Source organism: Ammodytes marinus (genome assembly GCF_949987685.1).
Source record: "Ammodytes marinus genome assembly, chromosome: 8".
Taxonomy (NCBI): Eukaryota; Metazoa; Chordata; class Actinopteri; order Uranoscopiformes; family Ammodytidae; genus Ammodytes; species Ammodytes marinus.
This window is the reverse complement of record NC_137212.1, coordinates 17,845,981-17,867,686: the sequence shown is the minus strand read 5'-3', so window position 1 is coordinate 17,867,686 and position 21,706 is coordinate 17,845,981. Positions and strand designations below refer to the sequence as shown.

Below are 21,706 nucleotides of genomic sequence, written 5' to 3'. Positions count from 1 at the left end.
CAGACTTTTTGTGGTCCTTCTAGGTCTCCATTTTAGAAGAACATACAGTATATTTCAAAACTCAATGGTCTAGTATCCTGAGACAAAACATATCATATTCTGCAGTCTGCAAGATATTTAGTATCTTTCTTTATACCACTAACTCAACCTATTCATGCACGGTGCTGCTCCTGTTGAAGGTACACTGTCACTGTTTTTACTGGATTTCCTGTATTGACGATGTATTGATTAGTGACTGTATAATCCCCATGAACCATGTGGATACTCTTATTGTAAACTGGAAGTGTGTGATGGTTGCCACTTATAAACTTGCAAAAATATTTCTGAATCAACCCCCACTGTTACTCTTACAACTATGCACAGTTAAGACTGAGCAACCCTCTAAACTGACCTGGACATAAGAACCAAAAGCTAAAAACACATTCAACCGAATTACATTTGTACATGCTACCTCTATGTTCACCTACACAAAACGCACTTAGAATCAGTTTCTTGCGTTCAACAAGAGACTTGGACACCTCGGATCGATGTCTCACCACACTTTGATCAAATAACAATCTAAACGCTAATTTCTGTGAGGGAAGGCTTGGGAACACTTGGGTTTGCCTGCAGTAATCTATTTATGGTACAGCCAAGTATCTGCCTTTGTCTTGATTTGGCAAATGTTCTGCACGCACGCACGCACACACACACACACACACACACACACACACACACACACACACACACACACACACACACACACACACACACTGCAGAACACATTGTAGACAGATACCCAAGTATCCAGACAAATAGCAGTGTTCAGAGGTCCATCCTGCTTGTTTTGCTACTGGTACTGAGAATACAAGCTCTCAGAGCTGCAGAGGAGCTTCTCTGAGGTTCCCAGCAGTGTCTCTGTTCATCCTCTTCATGTCTGTTTTTTTTCCTTTTAGCAGTGGTCATCCTCGTCTGTGTCACTTAGCAGCTCGCTGGCTCCGGCCGGACTCGCCTGGCCCAAGTGCTTGCGGAAATGCCCGTTGGGAACCTGCCAGGAGTGTCTGAGCTGAGGGGCCGAGCTTATGGCGTTGGCCCGTCCCAGACTGGTCGCCATGGCAGTCTCAAAGGTGAGGGTGTCCTGGCTCTCGCCGGCCTCTCCCCGCCCAGCTGCGTCCTCGTGGTACGGGAGGTAGGGCTCTGAGATGTAGCGGTGAGGAGACGGGTGGCTCGCTCCTGAAACCTGAACTCCGGATGGTGCCTGGACTGGTGCATTCTGGGGGCCCTCCTGCTTGTCAGCCCTCTGCGAGGTCTCTGTGGAGGCACCAGGCCCATCCTGAGGCTCGGTCTGTCCCTCAGAGGCTGCTGCTGCTGCTGCTGGAGAGGTGTGAGCTCCACAGACCAGAGGGGAGTAGGAGATGTACGGCCGCGGGCGAGAGGGGGTCTGTGGCAGCTGGCGCCGATGACGAGGTGTATTGGACTCTGAATGCGCCGGGCTGCCGGATGTGTTCAACTGCAGAGAACACAAGCACAACAGTGAGGAAAGTACTGTTATCCTTCTACAGGACACCCAGAGCACTGCTGGATTTCTTTAAGTGCACTCGCTTCCTATCACAGGTAAAAAACAATCCTCTTTTCTACCATATGTTACAAACCATCATGACTTTGGGTCACAAAGACTGAATCTGGCGATTTTACCTGTGTGTGTAAGGTGTGCGTGCGTCCTTCGCTGGGTGAACGGGACTGTCTCCTCTCACATGACGGATCCCGGCTGCGCTCCTCAGAGTTGCAGCGGGACACGTCAGGAGACAGTAGGTGGCGCCGTTCCTTAGAGCGTCCTCTCTCATGAATGCTTGGCTCTCTGTGGTTGACTCTAGGAGCTATGGGACGTGTAGATTTCAGTTAGTAATAAATAAAATAAAAATATCCTTATGGATAAAACAAAAGAAAATGTCAAATGATATCCAAATGATCCAGTTTGAAAGGCCCAATCACAGTATCATGTAACCATAATAATGTATAATAATGTAACTATGTGCAATGATATAATTGGGAATTACAGTAAATACTTGTTTATTTTGCAAACTGCTCAGACAGATGTTTATATAGCTTATGAAATATGAAACACTTCACATTGCTTACCCATTTCTTTCATTTAGAGAATGACTCCATAACCAACTGTCTATACATCTAATTAAATGAGTAGGCGGCCTACGTACTCTCTCTTTTTTAATTGATTTTTTTGGTTGTAGTACATTGAATATCAATCTTCAGAATGTAATAAGGACTTTTCACTCAATGTTTAAGGTTACTGCAGCTAAAACATGTTGATTTTCTTATTAAATTCAGTGACTTAAAAAGGAAAAGAAAAGCAGCTTCTACAGCAAACAAGCTTCACTGTTCACTGTGGCAGCAGATTCTATTGTTGTACGTATTTTTCTTTGTATAAGTCTCCAAAGTCTATATTTTTCTGATTCAAGAGAAAACACTGCTACCAATATGTTTAAGACTACAAGAGGTGTTTCAGTGATGCCACATGTTTTAGGTGACCTCTGTAGCTCCTCTGTCGAGGCCGGTACGTGCCGTCGGGACTGACTCTCTCCAGAGAGTGTTGTTCCTGCCAGAGTCCGTTCACACACTGGTCTCCAATGGTGGAGAAGGAGCGCTTCATCAGCTTGCTGTCTGCTGACATCCCGGGCTGCATACACATCCAACAACCACAGGAGGAATCACATGCAACCATGAATGACACCGAATCAGCAAACACTCTCTTGTCTCTCCTAAGCAAACGCAAACCAAACTTTAGATCACATAATGTGCTCAGCAAATTCCACAAAGGACAACTACGAAAATCTTATAACATGCAAATAGTTTATATCGAGTATACCTAACGTACCTCATGTGAATTCAATTGTTTATTGATTTTAAAGCACTCCCTAATACAATGTATGTTAAGGGCTGATAATAGGTTTTGTATAAAGGTTATTTATCTTAATTACCTGTGGATCAACAGCCAGTCTGGGCATGGAAGACGCTCGGATAGATGCTGTCCGCTGAGGGGATTTTATAACAGTTGGGTCCTGCCTGGCCTGCTGCATCACTTGGTTATAATTCAATACGTCTGGCACCTACACAAATACCACACAAGTCAGAGAGGGTGCTGGTTTCGTCTAATTTAGTTCTGCTTCCTGATCAAGAGCCAAAGGAGATTCCTTAATGATGCTCTGACCAAGGTTTCACAACAAAACTTAAAGCTTCTGGAAACCTGGTATAAAAAAGGGAAAATCAATATTTGATATCAAGGTTTGGTGTCTCTATAAGCTTTACAAAAATCTGATTGAATTTATTCATTCATAAATATTGTAAAACGTAGTTAAAAAAAAACTATCATACAACTTACTCCCCAAATTACATAGTTAGAAGGATTTTGTGGATCTGGGTTTAAAGTGGCTCACCATGAACAACAAACAGATGTTGCATGTAGCACAATGGTGCAGAAAAAGTAGGAGAGAAGGTTATAGAACATATTTACCAGTTTCTAACAATGATTATGAAGATTGGTAGTGGGGATCTTTACATATTTGTCAACACTACATGTAGGCAGTTACCAGTGTGTGTATATGATGGTGATGTGGTCGGTGGTAGGGGTGGTAGGGTGAACGGTAGTCGTCATCATACTCCTCCCCTTTTTCCTGTCTGGAGTGAGACAGCGGCTGCAGGAACATCTCTTGTGGAGAGATGGGGCTGAGTGCCACAAAACCTCCTCTGGTGCTGCAGGAGAAAAACACACAAGACACAGACAACCACTACATTTACCAACCAAGTCTCATAGTGTTGTTCCACAGTGCAAAACGTAGTAGTTTGTCGAAAAACGGCCCTGAATTTGTGAGTTAGATACATTAAAGTTAAAGGTCAATATTTACAGAGCAGATCCGGCACTATTCCTCAGGAATGAAAGGGACTTGGCATTGCATAGGATTTCTTGAGGCAGAGAGGAGGCATCCATACGCTGGAACATAGGCGCATTTTTCTATGGGGAGTGAAACAGACAGAGAAGGAGATACATTTAAAATGTTGAACTATTCATTTAAGATGAAAAAGTAGAAAAAGAAAGTACCTGTTCCTCCAGTTGCTGTCGGAGCTTCTTGGCCTTGCTCTGCTTGTAGTAGTCCATGATCATCATGGCGGCATAAATCTTCCCTATGGTCATGTCACTGGCTGAAAAAAGTAGAAAGCAGAAACCACCACAATCCTTCAAATGAAGTACACTGCAGATCCTTCTTTACTTTGATGTATTAATAAGTGTACTGTGAAGTTGCAGGGGTAATGTCGATGATGTCACCTTTGTGAATGGGAACCAGCACATCCAATGTCTTCTGAGAGAGATGAGGCCAGATGATACTGATCTCCTTCTGGAGGTCCAGGTCCATCTGATTTCTATCCTCCCCTCCTGGAGAAAAAATAAAAAAAGGCCAAGAGAGATTTTAGTTTATTCTAATGAGTTTCACGTCATAGTAAATGTGTGTGTCTGTATTTAAGCTTTGGATACTGGGTCTAACCTCTGGCTATCTTGATCTCCAGCGCGGTGCGGATGAGGGCCATGAGGGTGGAGGTGAAGTGAACGGACATTTCCTCGTCCACGGGCATGTTCATCAGGACGAGTCTCTGATGGCAGCGGAGAGGTGATCATAGTCAATCACAACACAGCACACAGACATACTAATTGTATCATACAACAGGTCACAATTCAAAAGTGGAAGCCCAGAGCGGCTGTGGTGGATCATGATGCTTTGTAACCCCTTTGTCTATTGATTGAAAATTCTCATTATCTCAAGGTAAAAACATAACAGCTTTGTGGGACTTATTTTTACAAAATTGGATAGCATCAAAACATTTAGCCTACAAACTTGACAAAGAACTGTTCAGATTTGACATGATCAAGGTCTGATACTTCTGGAATGCCATAGTGTTGCTTTATTATAAATAACATTTGGATCTGTTTCAGTTTGTGAGTTTTTCCTTCTGCCGCATAAATATGTTACGGAGAGTATTAGATACAAATTAAAACATAAAAAAAAAGTTGAGCAACCACAGCCTTTCTGGGCATAAAAAAATGAAGGAAACAGGGTAAGCTTAAACTTTAATCATATCATATGTTTAAAATGGTATTTGCTTTTTACATATGAAATTAAATAGGCTACGCTACACGGATATACAGTATATAGAAGGATGGAGAGGACAACCATAAAATAACATACATATCTTGCTTTGAGACAAAAGATAAAGTGATTATTAAATAAGAAAAATAATTGACAACTTGTTACTATATGTCAAGATAAAGTATTACGAGTATTTTATTAATTTGACCTCTCCTGTCGTTCTGTCTAAACAGTGTGTGCTTTTTTTCTAGTTTTGTAAATGTAGAAAAAACTCACACGACACACTCTGCAGCAAGAGAATAGCGTTCATCTGCGATAAAGCATGCTTGCAGGCTCACAAATGCACAGAAACAACACACACATACAGCACATTACATATAACACACAGCTGTAATACAGGGATGTGGCAAGAGGGACATGCATACAGGTATATGAAAGAAACAAAGTAGTCAGTATGAAAGGCATGAGAACATTTGGCAGCAGATCTCTACAACTGACAGGATTTAGCTTGTAGATGTTTGCCAGCTCCGATTAATGTTTCTCTAACTGGCTCGGAAAAAAAATAAACTGAGACCATTTCATCAAATGACAGCAAACAGATAACGTCTTATTTTCTCTGCCAAGATGAAAAGCAAAAGGGCTGATCATTTGTTTATAAAAGAAAAAATAATCGTAACTTTACACGATTTTAACAAGCAATGCTGAATTATATCATCAACAGAGAAAAATGCCCTGCTTTTCTGACGTATGACACACAAAATGAGATTTTTTACAGTGTTTGTCCTTGATTAAAGTACGAAGGCAGTGTCTGTTCCTCGTTAAGTGTTAAGTCTACCTTATACGCCAACTTGGAGGGGCATTTCTTGCCCAGGCCTAGAGGTGGTGACATGTTGGTCAACATCTCATACATGTCAGTGTAATGGATACGACCACTGGGGGCGCCAGGTAGCCATGAAGATGGGGATGAGAAAGAGATGAAAAAAGAGGGAGGAGGGAGGAAGAGGGGAAGATGGGGAGGAAGGGAGATGAATAATGTCGGAGGTGGATGAGAAATGGAAGGTCGGTGGACGAGTCGGAGAGTGTGTTCCCAAGGGATGGAGGAGGAAAAGAGCACAGGGAGGGGAGAAAGGTAAAAAGATAAACAAAGAAACAGGACCAATAATGGAGGAGATACAGGAGAAAGGATTATTCCAAGGCATCACAAAGGAGGAGAGATTAGAACAGGAAAATAAAACAGGTTGTATTCTTTCTATGCTGCCAGCGGCGCATAGAAATCTGGGAAAAGGAGAAACATCTCGTACAGGATGAGCAAAGGGATGACAGCCTCATTGGATCTGGTAAAAATATCAAATACTTACTTTGTGGCGTTCTGTGTGAGTGTGAGACAGTATTAATAAGATATTTTCAAACCAGATCCAAAAAGGTAGAAAGAGACAGGTTTCCCCCCAAATTGCTCCATCAAATGCAAGATTAAAGTTTTTATTTTAAAACGTCACCATACATTTTAAATGATGTTGCAATCCTAAATGAGGGATAGCCTGTGCCTTAGTACCCAGAGACCTGAGCGTCGTCACTCTTTGACTTGATTAACAAACCCCTAAGAGGTCAAGCAGGGCAGTAAAGGGAGGAAAAGGAGGAAGTCAGGAAGGATCCCACTTGAGATTGAGGGGTAAGTTGACACGGGGGTGGGGGTTGGAGGTCGGTGGGGGGCCAAACCTTGCATGCCACCCTGTGCGGGCAGTTCTTTCCAAAGCCCAGGGGAGGTGAGATAGAGCGTACAACTTTGTACATCTCCTTATAGTGGATCCTACCACTGGAAAGAACATACAGGCCTTTAGTTGTGTGTCATTATTTAGCCCCGTAGGCCACAAGAAGGGTGAACGAGGCTTACATGGAGGCTCTGTACTCTTGTCCTCAAAAGAGCAGGTTTAAGACATGTTTAGGTGTTAAATGTGGAGAATGCTTGTTGTCAACATTTTTGTGAAAATCAGGAAATACTGTATTTCCTCAAGATCTGCTACCTGTACGTACTGTGTGTGCGCTTAAAAAAAATCTGGTGTTAATAAACAGCCTAGGCCCTGTAAACTGGCATGTTGCTAGCTCAGTGTTTGTTTACATACCCTTTGTTTACATACCAGTTAACAGAGCCTTGGCTGTCTATTAACACCAGATTTATTGTTCAGTGTACAAACATTAGGGACAGGTAGCGGATCATAAAGAGATATTCACCGATTTTGACAAAGATTGATTTTGACAAGTGTCTCCAGAATTGCTGACCACCTTTAAATCAAACATTTTCAGTCCTATACCGTATATATAAAAGTTTACATTTACATGTGTATAAGGTTCTCAAGAAATACTTCACTGTATGCTGATGATGATCAGTAGCTGCATTTATGTCAGTCGCAACTGGTTCATACACTCCAAAAAAGCTTTTCACACACAATATAACACCCAATTCTATTTGACAATGAGAAAATGTCAGTGAAAGTTAAATTGTCATTCTTATCAGTTTTTTTGCTTTACAAAACACAATGGCCCTCATTTATCAAACTTGCGTGGAAACTGATGCATATTCTGGCGCAAATACCTCCCTACGCCAGGTGTCGCGTGGGATTTATCAAACAGTCGTATCTCGCCAATCTCAGCGTACGCCAGGCCATTATTGATAAATGCGGCGGCTGAAAACAATCGTATCACGCCCCTATATTTTCTCAGTTTAGAGGCCTCGCCCAGAGGTTTTACGACATGGATATGCGCATTACGGCACAGAAGAGGAACTTCTCTGAAGTAGAAATTGACAGAATAACAGCAAAAGTAGAAAAAAAAGAGTTTCATTTCGGAGCATTACAAGCGGCATCAAAGAACGACAGAAGGCAGCAGTTAGGAAGAAATAAATAACTGCTGCGGTCAACAGCGTTGGTGTTGACAACAAACGATCTCCAGCTGGGGATTTTGCATTTGATGCAGATGTTTACATCAGTAGGCTATCGCTCAGATGCTATAAAACAGCATATACAATTATATGTCGCCATTTCATAGATGAAGAAAAAGTGGTCTGACTCAAAAATCGCCATTAAAAAAGTGTGTTGCTGTTCTGAAATGCAACCAAATGCGGGCATAATATTTATAGTGGTAGAGGAGAAAAAGATGCACCAACTGTCAGATAATAACAGAAATACACTTCTGCAGAGATTTGAATGATTGGAATGTATTGACCCTTTTAGATAGCACTACTCAAAAGGGTTTTAAAAACTAAAAGTAACACATTTTGCGTTTTACTGTATAACAGCATGCGCTTGGCACGAGTGGTCAGCCCGGCCGTCAGCTGCACAAGCCGACCCGGCAACGATCAGCTGTGAGAGCGCCCACTGTCCTGCTCCACCAGCAGATCGGAAAAACGTGCCGGTTAACGGTGGAAATAAATCGCTCGCTTAAGCGATCAATGACACATTAAAAGAGGAACTAACATCTAAAAAGTGCGTCAAATAAATAAAATGTGAAGCTGAATGTTGTGCCGTGTATTTTTTAATCATAAAGAGCAGTGTAGGCCAACTACATATTTAATACTTAGGCTAACATTTTGAATGAATGCAGCCCCCGTGCCTCAGTGTCCACCCAGCTGCTCCAAGACAGAGACAACTGCCCTTACGCAGTCCCATGCAGCGCTACTAAGTGGCCGGTGTGCGCACTATTGAATCAGCTCTCCTACTCAGTTGCACACCATAAGCTGCACATGTTTAAGTGATTAATATCTTTATTTCGGTCTGAGCAAACACTGCATTTGTATTATCTTCTAATAATTGTCCAGCAAAGTCATCGGCTACCCGGCACAGCCTGCACTGCGAGTCCATGCTGTTTACAAACTTGCGTACATGAGCTGAGAGCTGGCGTGGGATTTGAGCGTATCCTACGCTCACGTCCATATTGATAAATGCCGAGGTTTGCGTGGAAATGTGCGTACACCCACTTTTCTGGTCTACGCACGGTTGATAAATGAGGGCCAATGAAACAGTATTTCATTTTACTGATTATATATAAATTCATACCAGGTAATACAACCCGCCTCAATACTCTTCTATACTGGTGCCCAACTCTTTCAATTGAACCGTACTTGCAACCATACTTTACATTGAAACCGTCTACTCTATTACTTATGTGTACTTTACTGCCACTCCCCTTAAAGTGAACTTTATAAAAGTTGTTTTTCAGATGGTTTCATGGACTCATTTTATCCAGGTTTTCATAGAGATATCTCCGAGCAGCCAAGTTTGGTAATGCTGATATGTGCAATTGCAGTAAAAAAAAAATATTGTAATATTGTATCTAACTGAAGATTAAGAGGAGAAATGTATCATGGATTGGATTTAGGTTTATATGTTACAATGTAACTGCAGAACACGTCATATAAGATCCCTTTAAATCCCTTTAAGCATGTGTATGAAACTTATGTGTGGCATAAAGTCAAGAGAGACACTGACCAGGCGGCACGGTCATACTCCCCCCAGATCCGGACAAACTCATCCAGGTGGTGTGGACCCAAGATGGAGGAGTCTCTCGTCAGATACTCAAAGTTATCCATGATCACAGCCACAAACAGGTTCAGCATCTGGACAGAAGACAAACGGTATAGGACAAGCCGGAGATAGAAGGAGTTGAAGGATATGATCATCAGCACAATGCAAAATAACATTAGACAGCGAATGAAAACAATAAAAAAATAGGTATCATTCACACTCCAGTTTTCCCCAGTCATACCAGGAAGGAGCTGAAGAAGATGAACGAGACAAAGTAGAAATAGGCGAAGTCGGAGCCACAGCCGCCCTCCAGCTCCGGCGTCAGCACTGCCGGGTCCTTTTCACACTTCTGTCCCCCCAGACAGGACAACATGATCTCCTGCCATGACTCCCCCGTGGCACTCCTGGACACACACATTAGAAACACCCGGTGTGGGGGAGTGGGGTGGGGGGGGCAGAGGAGAAGTTAGTTAGCAGTCCAGCTTATAGTTGATTCACATTTGCAACTACCATCAGGCAGGCGCAATCAAAGCATCAAGACTCTCGCCACTACTCCCCTCGAGTCCCCTCAGAAGCTCCAAGCACGACACCTTGTGGTGCTGTCCAAAGGCATACATTTACAGCATGTTCCTAATTTTATAGTGACCATCTAATGCCTTTAAATGTTCATGTTTCAGACGGTTGCTCTTTTTATTTGTGTCTTACTGCAAGTGTAATGCATCCAGCAAGCTATTCTGCTATGTGTGATTTCAGAGCCACAGGGATACATTTTTGTGTCACGTTTAAATGCACTTGTGTTTTATTTACAGCTTATGAGAACCAACTTGTACTTCGTCAATGAGAAATAATCACATTATCAACACTCAGCGCTTTGGTCTAGACCTAGCCATTTTCCATATTTGACCCATTCTGCTTTTCATCAAGCAGATGTAAACCTCTCAAAGTGTTTGCACAAGATATTTGCTATGAGGTAAGTGGTACACTGCCGCATCTATCTCCCCTTGATACTGAGGAGGCCCTTGGGGTACATAGAAAAGCAAAGGCTTAATACTGTAGCCTAGCAACGTTAGCAAGGAAATGTGTTCATTTAGTGAACCAAGTGTAGCGAATCATGTGCAGGTTGGATCATTGCCGTATACTCAAATTTATAGAGACACAAGGACGGTAAGTCAACTGGAGCATTAAAATAAGATAGTGGGATTAGTGCAGTGTCGACAGTTTCAGATTGGAGCGAGGAATATCTTTCACCACTGTGTCTATGTTGATCTGAGACATACATCATGAAGTCCAGAGATATTGGCTGGAGATTTCAAGTTGGACCTACCTGAACAGCAGCATCAGAGCACCGGAGAAGCTCTTGAAGTTGTTGTGCTGGGTAATGTGAGTCTCGTCGTTCAGCTTGATGTTCCCAAACACCTGATTCACACCGATATATACACACATATGCAAAAGAAAAAGAAAAACATGAAAGAATTCCATAAAAACAGGTTGGACAAGACAAACACAATGTCACTGTAAAGATTGCATTTACTGTAACTACGAAAGACATACAGTATACTTGTGTTTATACGTATGCTGTGGGACTTAATTGGTAAAGGTGGCACATTAAAACACCTACAGTATCTCCAGAGAGAGAGAGAGACAGAGACAGAGACAGAGATGGACAACGTGTCTTTCTGACCTGCATGCCGATGATGGCGTAGATGAAGAAGAGCATGGCGATGAGCAGGCAGACATAGGGCAGAGCCTTGAAGGATTGGACGAAGGTCCACAGAAGGATCCGGATGGTGTAGCCCTGTCTCAGCAGTTTGATGAGACGAGCCGCTCGGAACAGCTTCAAGAAGCTCATGTTGAAGGTGTCGACAAACTGCTTGTGAGGACAGAGGAGAGGAAACATACACAGGAATACAGCATTAAACTTCACATAAATACTTCTTATTACTTCTTATACTTATTTTAGGGAGAAGAAGAGAGGTGATTTAAAAAAAAATATGTATACCTGTAGGTCTACAATGATCTCCGTGATGCTCCCCAGAACAGTGATGAAGTCAAAAATGTTCCACGTGTCTCGAAAGTAGTTCTGTAGAAATGGGGGGAAAATTCTTTGGGACGTTTTCTAAAAGGAGGATTGTGAAATCACATTCAGGTTGCTCTTTCTCCACTCACCAGAAAGCCGAAGGCCATGATTTTGAGGACACACTCAACAGAGAAGAGAACGGTGAACGCTGTGTTGAGGTGCTTTAACACCGCCTCGTACGCCGGCGGGGCAGAATAATACTGTAAATACAAAAAGGTGGGCAGGTTAAACTATTATATGTCAAATATGCGGCATTAACAGGATAGCAATTGAGAATATTTCCTAACCGGATCACTACGATGTATGAGTCTGATATCAATATGAACTTCAGCCCTGCACCCTGCACACATCTACAGGTTGATGGAAGATTACTCCAGACCCATAAATAGTGCTTCAGTCTCTGCACCTCTCATCTGTCGCACTATAAAAGGAGCCGTTCCTCTGGGGGCGGCAGCCACAGTTAATGAGGTCATGCTAAGTAGCAGCCCCTGGACATTACAGATCAATATTTAATACAGGCTGAGTCACCCCGCGTCTGTCTGTCTGTCTGTCTGTCTGTCTGTCTGTCTGTCTGAACAACCAGCACAGCCCAAGAAAAAGGCCTATTCAGGAAATAAATTGTGGTGAAAGAGGGCTGGGAAAAAAGACCTCGAACTTCAACAGATCCAAATAAAAAAGGTGTGTTGAGGCAGTGCTCTGGAGCCTAAAACATACACATCACTTTCTACACATGCATGCTTCTTGTTAGGAGTGACACACCTTGGTTTATTTTAAAACCAAAGTGTTAACAGTCGCAGGCTGGTGACAGAATATGTTGCCGAGAAGCAACACAAGGTGTGTTTTTCCTATTAGCAAACAAGGATCCGTGGAAAAACGCCATTTTTAGGAGACAAGCTGGAAATGATGGTCGAAGCTGTCACACAGGTTTTTGTCAGCTCATCACAGTCCGACTAAAATGTACTGTTGTGCCGTTTAAGTCTTTACATTTTCTCACCTTCATCATCAGTACAATAGTGTTGAGAGCGATCATGGCCAGGACAGTGTACTCAAAAGATGGCGAGACCACAAAATGCCACAGACGGTACTGGAACGTGTGCCGGTTCTGAGGCATGTAACGGGTCAGGGGCTTGGCGCTGTTGGCAAAGTCTATGCACGCCCTCTGAAATACAGAGAGAAAGAAAAATTAAACAGTCAGAAACATTAAATGCAGTCTAACTCCCCACCCTCTTTAAATGACTGTTGTTTGTGCTTCTTTTCAAATTTCAAAAACAGATATGTATTGTATGTTGTAAATCTACATTTTGCATTAGGTAGAGAGGCAGAGAAAGGGTGACAGAATGGGAAGAAAAAGCTACATTGAAGTGTTAAAAAGCAAAACACATAAAATTCTTAAACCAACAAGCTACAATACAAAGACTAGAAAGGATCTTATGGGTCATTAAATGCAGCGTGCATTGAGCCTTATGAGCAAATTATATTCAGCCAAAGTGATCACTAGATTGCACCCACACTGACGTATTCATGTCCCATTGTCATCTGAACAAGGAACAATGAACTTCACGGTGTCTGTCGCTCTTTTATCGCTCTTCATTTCACCTCACCTCATTCTTTTCCAGGCTGCACTCCTCCATCATCTTATCCCCCTGTTCCTGGAAGGTGATGATGATGAGCGCCACGAAGATGTTGACGAAGAAAAATGGAAAGACGACAAAGTATATGACGTAGAAGATAGACATCTCCATCCGGTTGCCGTGGCTCGGGCCTCGGTCCTCCTCCGTTACGTCTACCGAGTGCTGCAGGACCCTGCATATTGAAAAGAAAGAAGAAAAAAAGTCACATTCTGCGCTACAGAAGCTATGCGTTTTGGCAGAGGTTGTTTGGCAGTGTTTGTTTCCTGGGGCGGGGGATAAAACGCCTATTTGCTATTTGGATGAGGAAATCGTTTTCATTTATTTCCCCAGCAGCAATAGTCAATCAACAAGGGCCGGACTGGTACAAACACATGAGAGCTGTCAGTGAAATATTGGGCGTAACCTTATTGTGAGATGATAGAATGGCAACATATTTGATGAGAGTTAATCACTTCTGTTATATTCCCTTCATCAAAGGTCAGAATTGACCGTTGGGAAAGGACAAGTCAGATGTTAAAAAGGTTACAATGCTCATGAAAGCGAAGGAGCCCTCTAAGGATGGAAAATAAATGACGTGCTGGGGATGCTACAGCTGATTTTTTCTCATCCAGCATGAGAATTAGCACTTGTCCGCTTCATTTCAGTCAGACACTCACTGAGGCCATCCCTCTCCGGTGGAAACAGTGAAGAGAGTGAGCAGGGCCCAGATGACGTTGTCGTAGTGAAACTCCTGCCTCTTCCAGTCTCTCCTCTTCATCTCCTTCTTGTCCCTCCCGTAGTCGATGTAGTAACCCCTGGGGGACGAGGACACCAGGAACAAGACAAAAAGGTTGTGACAAAGTTACAACAAATAGATATATTTAGAACAAAAAACACGAAGAAATGGTGAGAATCATTATGACCTCGAGAGAATTGTGTAACATAGTCTAGTAAAAGGAGGGGATGGAGTCAAAAAGGCATTTGTGTTTGATAAGGTTGAAAGGAAGGCGGGAAGAAAGGAAGGAATTTAGGAAGGAAGGAAGGACGGACAAAAGAAAGAAAGAAAGAAAGAAAGAAAGAAAGAAAGAAAGAAAGAAAGAAAGAAAGAAAGAAAGAAAGAAAGAAAGAAAGAAAGAAATAGAGGAAAAGGCAACTAAGGAAGATAAGAAAGAAAGTAAGTATGTGTATGTGTGACAAGAGGAAAAAGAGTGAAACAAAATCTGAATTCAGCAATAGAGCAGCAAAAGAAAGTGAGCATTACTGGCAATCCTTCTCAGTGTCCTTGGAATTGTCGGTGCAATAGAAAAACTTCCCCTTGAAGAGCTGCACAGCGATGACGGCGAAGATGAACATGAAAAGCTTATAGACGATCAGGATGTTGAAGACGTTTTTCAGAGACGTCACCACACAGTCAAACACCGCCTGCAGGAGAGAACAAACGTGGTGCTGACATCAGGGAATGGGATCTGATGCAGTGTTTGACACTCACTGTATTTACTGATGCGCATAGCTATTGGTTTTATTGTGATGGTGTGTATGCATTCATATGTTCAATTTAACATTTGCTATTTGTTTTTGTTTATTTCTAGGGTTTATTCTGACAACCTAGCTCAAGAATGATCAGCCTTTATTGTTTCCAATGTTGAAGTTCCTTCGCGGCAATTGAATTTTTTTACACTGCCATGATCTGAAACCAGTGGCAGTCTGAAAAGTAATGAATGAATCGGAAGACATGAGATAGGCTTTGTAAGAAGTCCAGTAGTAGTAGTGGTCTGGTTGAACTCATTATTTTTTATTATAATAATTCATAATAACATTTATAGACAGAATCACGTGTTGTGCAAATATGTGGTTAGAAAGACAAAGCATCTCTGACCTTAAGTTTAGGAAGTCTCTTGATGGTCTTCAGTGGTCTGAGGACCCGCAACACTCTCAGAGATTTGATGGTCTTAATGTCGCGTCCTTTGTTATTCCTGTACAGAAGGACAGACAGATAGAAACACACCATTGCAGCGTTGTAAACATTAAATTTTTAGGCACTTCTTGATTTACAGAACTGTTTTCTCCTCCCTATTCATCCATGGTTACAGTATTGCTGCTTAACCTGACATATTCTAGGTAGTTAACACTCTATTTGTTCTTAGAGAAGAAGACTTTTCTGGTTTTTACCCCATCACATTGCTGGTGGTCAATCCAACAGGGGCATCATCCACAGATGGGGACAAATGGGGAAAGAGGGACATGTATATCAACAGTTACAACGTTATAAAGAAAATGGAAGAGATGGCTGTGTAAAGTGAAACACCCATTTACAGCTAATTCAATGAAACGTTGAACCGAAGAGATATGATTAGTGTGTGCGATTGACTGAAATAAATCATGTGACTGACGAGAGGGCGAAGGCCACCAGTGCTCCCACCACCACGATGAAGTCTAGGATGTTCCACAGGTCTCTGAAGTAGGAGCCATCATGGAGGATCAGACCTTGGTCAATCATCTAAAAGGGAAAGACCAAGTAGTGCAATGAAACAATGTCCTTCTCCAGGACAGTTTTCAGGCAGGGAGTCAAGTGCAAATTCATATGTGTTTTGGGTATATCAGTTGCAGTACTGGAATTCTGAGGAAACATCTTGAATCAAATTTGCCTGACCAAGCTATTTGTTACTTTAATGCCAACATAGAGCATGGTTCCCAACCTGAGGAATGGGAATCCTGCAAGGAGCAAGACAAATCTAATAAACAGAGGAAAGTGTAAAAAACATATTCCTGCTTCACAAATTGAGGCTTTTTATTATTATTTTTTCAAATATTATTTTCAAACTAGTTGTTGTGTTGAGTGCGAAAGTGTGAAAAACTGTTTTGATCAGTTAGCGGACTATGTCATCTCATCTCTAACGTTCACCTTCAAGGAACTTTTTAGTTCCCTTGTTTAGCTAGAGTTTAGAATTAGAGTTAGAGTTTCATTAGCATTGCCATCTTTACACCGTAACTCACCTTTATAATCATTTCAAAAGTGAAGACTCCGGTGAACACGTAATCAAAATACCTCAGAACCTGCGATGAGAAAAAACAGATTCCTTTTGGATACAACACAGATAATAAAAATGTGTTGAATGAACTAAAACTCCTAAACTTTTGCTTTGATTTTGGGACTATTTTGCTTCACCAGCTTTTTATTATTATTACATTATGTGGTTAAGTGTGAAACAGTCCACTCAAATGATGTCAATCATTTGTCCCATAAACAACCAGGATCAGTGTGTCTTCCTCACTCATCAGTGATTTTAACTGCCCCCCATCAAGTCACATTAGTGGAGCTTTGCAAAGCAATTTAAGGACATATTTTCAGTTTTTCTCCATGGTTTTTCTGCCGATTATTGTAGATGAAGCCAGCTATTAGACCCAAGGCACAGTCATTAAAAAAGTATTTGAGGGCTAACAGAGTGTTTCAGGAGACGATAGAAACAGCAAAAAAAAATATTCTGGCTTTTATTGAAGGTGGGGTCAGCAATTCTGGAGAATACATGTTTTCAAAAAACTATTGTCATAATCAGTTTACACACCCTTTGTTCACATTTAAGTTTACAGAGCCTAGGCTGTGTATTAACACCAGATTTGTTTTTCAGCGCACACACAGATATTCACTGAATTTGACAACAAACGTTCTTCAGAATCGCTGACTCCACCTTTAAGTCATTCATTTCAGACAGATGATAAACATGAATGTGAACACACAAACCTTATTCCAATCAGAGGAGGTGGCTACAGGGTCTTCAGCAGCCAGTGCTATACTACTGGCAGCTATGACCAGCAGGATGCACATTTCAAAGTACCTGAGGTTCACCACGTAGTGACAAGCTCGACGCACCCTGAGGGAGAGAGTAGATGTGATGCAGAGGTTAGTTCCCAGTGCTACGCTGCTAAAGAGTACATCGAGACTGTGGCCGATAATGTAGGTTTGAGTGTGTTGAGCAAACGTACGGGTTGTCAGGTTTGAAGATGAACATGCTGTCTGGTGTCATAGTGTTGACAGGGTTCGTCCCCTCTGCCTCCTCCTTCTCAGACTTACACGTTTGGGGATCCTTACTGTTGACTGGAGAAGGTCAGGGGAAGAAGATGAAGAGTAAAGGACAGGTGTGAGGAGGAAAAAAGGAAAATCAAGGGGGCAGCTCAAAGTCTCAATATTCTGCCACTACAATAACAAAAATGGAGTTTGATGACATCATGAAGTTGCACGGGATCATAGGAGATTGTGGGGAACAGCTTCGCAAGGCCAAGGCATGACAGTGGTCCATCACGATGGTGCAAACAATACAATACAATACAATACAATACAATACAATACAATACAATACAATACAATACAATACAATACAATACAATACAATACAATACAATACAATACAATACAATACAATACAATACAATACAATACAATACAATACACAAAAATACAATGCTCTCGTTTTTGCAAGGATTTGGAGTGAATTTTTTTCACCCATATTGTTATCTGGTAATTTTTTAAGTACACAGCTGGACAATAGTATACGGTATGCAACATTATACCGTTATGTCTTTTTGTGAAGTTTTAATGCAAAATCAATACATATTGGGCCTTTAAAGAGGGGGATTTTAATTTGGTAAAGAATAGATGGAGCCAAGCAGCCGAATAAGAGAACCATATTGGGACTCGCTTAAACTGCGGAGGCAACAGTGTTCCATAAGTGAAGGAATCATGACTCTAGCATGGCCTAGTTCTCGTATTTTATGCATTCAGAAACTATTTTTGTTGGAGAATGTGGGAATAGTAGATTAGCTACAGCAGGAAAAAAAAACTTATCACCACAAGACCAACAGTTGCCCTCGTACCTGTGATGGTTGAGAGTTCCAGAGAGGAGTGGACATTGGGCACTTCTATGACCACGCTGGAGCTGAGCTGAGATTTATCTTGGTCCTGCTCTGTCTCCTTCTCTTCTTTGTTGCTCTGTGGGACGGCAGGTGGAGGAGGCTCTGACGACTGAGCAGGTTGCTCCTGAGTACAATGGTCGCCACTGTGGCTCTGGCTGTCTGCTGGCTCACTGTCTCCTCCTTCGCTCCAGTCACCCTGTCTGAAAAAAAAAAAATACACAGGCAAAGGCTTTACGGACATGAGGAGAGAGATGTCTACACCTACTTATGAGCATGCTTGATTGCTCTTGCATTGTAGCACAACATCAGAGAGAAGAAACACAATTATGATATGACAACAATTATAGCCCCTGCCAGCAAGTTGGTTTTCAGACAGAGATTGCTCCTTAAATTCAATTTACTCTGATGTTTTAATTGCTTGACTTTTAAGAAGAAAACTATCTTTATAAAGGTAGACGCTAACAGGTGCAGAGAGGGTATGAAACATAGCGTAGGTCCATGAACCGCAGCATCTCTTTTTGTTCCCTTTCTCAGTTTTCCCAATTTCTGTCATTCCTGTACTGTTGACTATATCCACATAAGGTATAAAATCCTGTAAAGCAGGTTGTAAAGCAGTTCTGCGCTTGGATCTACTACCATGAAAAGGAACGTCTGTATTATCTCCCTTGACTTTGATTTCCATATGTTTACCAAATGTGAAAGATACCATCAAACAGACAATGTCTTCAAGAAAAACAGTAGAGCTGTTGGTCCGTCTCACCTGCACTCGTCAGGTTTGGAAGCATCCTCCTCCTTTGCGGTCTCTGCTTCCTTCTCCTTCACTATCTGCCCTGGAGTCCTTTTCCTCTCTCTGCTGGCCGAGCGACTGGCCGAGTGGCTTCCGTTGCCGGGCGACGACGCAGGGCTTGTGGCCATCCTGCCCCTGATCCTACCGTGACCTCCCATCTCAGGGGTGAGCGTGTCCAGGTTGTCCGGCGGTCTGAACTTCTTGACCGCCCTGTGTTGACGGTCTCCATTCAACCTGGGGCTCCGACGCTCGCTTACCGAGTTGTGACTCTGATCGACACCCAGTTTTCCGCTCTCGGCGATTGGCTCCGGCCCGGCCAGAGACACAGAAACTTCGGGAAGGGGCGCGTCATTTGCAGGGTCCGACGACTCTGCCAGTGACGGTTTGGCGACGTCACCGGAAACGGCGGCATCCAGAGGTACATCCACCATGCACGTGGAGGAACCTGAAGCCTGAATGGTGTCTGGGGAGGCCAAGGGGTCCGTCAGGTGCTTCAAACTCCCAGACGTGGTGGTGTTGTGCTCCATGGCCTTGCGGTGCAGTGATTGGGGACGTTCGTGCTGGGCCTGGGCTGTAGTTGGAAGCCCGTCCGTCTCCTCGCCGGGGCCGCTGTAGATCATCTCTCGGCTGGACATCTGGCGGTGCCTCCGCAGCTGGCTGGTCCTCTGCTCCCACACGGACATGGTCATCCGTTTGCCCCTCTCTCTCCTGGACATGAAAGAGTTAGAGTTGTTGAGTGGAGGGGCTGGGCGGCCCTCCCTGATGCTGCCCTGGGCCTCATCCAGGGAGCAGGAGTAGGTGGGCCTGCTGCGATGGATGGCTCTTTTCCTGTACAGGTAGGGCCGCCTCCTCCGGCTTCCCCTGAGAAAGAGAAAGAAAAGACGAAATGTCAGTATACAGAAGCCGACAATGTGTTACATGCAGTGCCACATTTTTTTACACAGAAGGTTACAATTATATTTCAATTCAATACAATTTCAGCTTGTATTGTTTTGTTTATTGATCCAGGTCTGAAACACTTTTTTTTTTGCATGCTGTTCATTCGCCAAAATTAAAGTTTTTGATGGACCCCAAATTCTATCTCTAGGCTCCCTTTTTGTTTAATGAAATGTAAATTAGCAATCAAAGCATTTGATGAGTAAAAAAAGAATATCACAGTGTATAGCAGCTGCTTTGATCTGATGTTTGTGCGGGCAAAAAAAAAGAAGGAAAAACAAAGCCAAGAGCAAATTTCATTTTAACATGAAGCAATTTAACTGGATCAATGAAGATGTTATGTGATAAATTAACCAAGCCAGGAAGCGTTGTGTGACTTTAATAATAAAGATTAACAAATAAGATGCAGAATGAAACCAGCAGAATAGAGACTAAGAAAAAAAGGGGAATCAAATAAGGTTGGGGAGTTTGGAAGTACAGGAGGAAGCATGAACAGAATGCTGTGAAACAGGATGGGTCTGGAAGGTTTACCCACTTAAGAAAAATCAGACAGGCATTAGTGAGAGATTCAGAGAGCTGAACAGACTCTGTTACTTACTGGAGCGTGGACTCTTGTGCGGTCCGTGTTATCAATGAGCGATTGGTTGAAAACAAGACATTAGTGCTTTGGTGAGCAGAGACAAAACAGGCCAGGAGACACACAGCAAACAATCTTCAATGATACAACTGGCCTATCAGACAGGGACCAGGGTCATTAAAACAACTCTATGTGGCCGTTTACCAGCTGTTCTGAATTCATACTCTGCTTAAGGGTAAAACTAGATATTTTAGAGGATAATATGCTCAGATCAAGTATTCATTTCATATTTAAATGCTACATGGGGGTTTCTGTGTCCATCGGGATATTTCCACCCTTCTCTGAATGCTTCTGATGAATAAATTATATATTTGGAAAAAATGCTTTGGTGTGTGTCTCCTTTGGACCCAAGCGACACATTGACAAACAAGATGGTAACAGTATTAGAAACAACATTCATAAACATCAACAGTAAGCACAACATTGATAAGAAGACACCGGAGGTAAGATAGAGATGTTAAGACAGTCTGAGCTTCAGTATGAGTTCAGGAAGAGAACACAGAGATGGGCTCCATCAGCAAAACACAAGAAAATAGTTCATATTTACATTTCCTTTGAACAAAACCACCACATTGGGATGCAGCTCTGAACACCACTGCCACCTCAGAGCACTCATACGTTTGCATTCTTTTCAGGACATGCTTGTCGAGCTGAAGGAGGAAGTGTGCTGAGCTTATATCAATAATATCTTCCCAAAACTCAAGAGAGTTTGGGATTTAAGAAGACACCACAAATGAAGAAAAACTGTACACACTGAGAGCACTATGTGAATGTTCTCTGCAACACTGGTTTTTATGGTAGCATTCTCAGTGAGGGTGTGTGTGTGTGCATTTTTCTTCCTTTGAGCATGCGTTCATATGGTGAAATCATCATCAGCCCCCAACATGCTGCACCTCTTTTTTTTTACGGAGCAAATGCTGTCATGCAAGTTTCTTCAAGGTCAGTGGGGGCAGGTACCGCAGGGGTTTCATAGCTGACATCGGAGATGAGACTAGAAACTCTAAAGTTCAGAGTATCCTCTCTGAATACAGATGCCTGCCCGGACGACCCTGTGGTATTCCAGTCTTCTCAATTGGCTCTGACAAGAGCCTGACCCTCA

The 21,706-nt window shown here is 42.6% G+C and overlaps 1 protein-coding gene across 1 annotated transcript in view; it reads right to left on the bottom strand.

Annotated features, from left to right (window-relative positions):
• Positions 1 to 931: 931 nt before the first annotated feature.
• The window catches only part of cacna1ea (calcium channel, voltage-dependent, R type, alpha 1E subunit a), a gene marked incomplete at both ends in the record, with an annotated part of 86,216 nt that continues 65,441 nt past the window's right edge, over positions 932 to 21,706 (bottom strand). The window contains 27 exons of the mRNA XM_080032115.1: positions 932 to 1,489; positions 1,675 to 1,856; positions 2,527 to 2,674; positions 2,976 to 3,104; positions 3,585 to 3,747; positions 3,900 to 4,006; positions 4,094 to 4,194; positions 4,319 to 4,426; positions 4,536 to 4,641; positions 5,971 to 6,067; positions 9,617 to 9,744; positions 9,894 to 10,056; positions 10,977 to 11,068; positions 11,334 to 11,519; positions 11,652 to 11,732; positions 11,819 to 11,929; positions 12,724 to 12,888; positions 13,331 to 13,532; positions 14,017 to 14,154; positions 14,601 to 14,761; positions 15,216 to 15,312; positions 15,718 to 15,836; positions 16,334 to 16,393; positions 17,079 to 17,208; positions 17,321 to 17,432; positions 18,209 to 18,447; positions 19,008 to 19,895. Coding sequence (XP_079888241.1) covers positions 932 to 1,489; positions 1,675 to 1,856; positions 2,527 to 2,674; positions 2,976 to 3,104; positions 3,585 to 3,747; positions 3,900 to 4,006; positions 4,094 to 4,194; positions 4,319 to 4,426; positions 4,536 to 4,641; positions 5,971 to 6,067; positions 9,617 to 9,744; positions 9,894 to 10,056; positions 10,977 to 11,068; positions 11,334 to 11,519; positions 11,652 to 11,732; positions 11,819 to 11,929; positions 12,724 to 12,888; positions 13,331 to 13,532; positions 14,017 to 14,154; positions 14,601 to 14,761; positions 15,216 to 15,312; positions 15,718 to 15,836; positions 16,334 to 16,393; positions 17,079 to 17,208; positions 17,321 to 17,432; positions 18,209 to 18,447; positions 19,008 to 19,895 — 4,771 coding nt within the window. The remainder of the gene's footprint in view (positions 1,490 to 1,674; positions 1,857 to 2,526; positions 2,675 to 2,975; positions 3,105 to 3,584; positions 3,748 to 3,899; positions 4,007 to 4,093; positions 4,195 to 4,318; positions 4,427 to 4,535; positions 4,642 to 5,970; positions 6,068 to 9,616; positions 9,745 to 9,893; positions 10,057 to 10,976; positions 11,069 to 11,333; positions 11,520 to 11,651; positions 11,733 to 11,818; positions 11,930 to 12,723; positions 12,889 to 13,330; positions 13,533 to 14,016; positions 14,155 to 14,600; positions 14,762 to 15,215; positions 15,313 to 15,717; positions 15,837 to 16,333; positions 16,394 to 17,078; positions 17,209 to 17,320; positions 17,433 to 18,208; positions 18,448 to 19,007; positions 19,896 to 21,706) is intronic.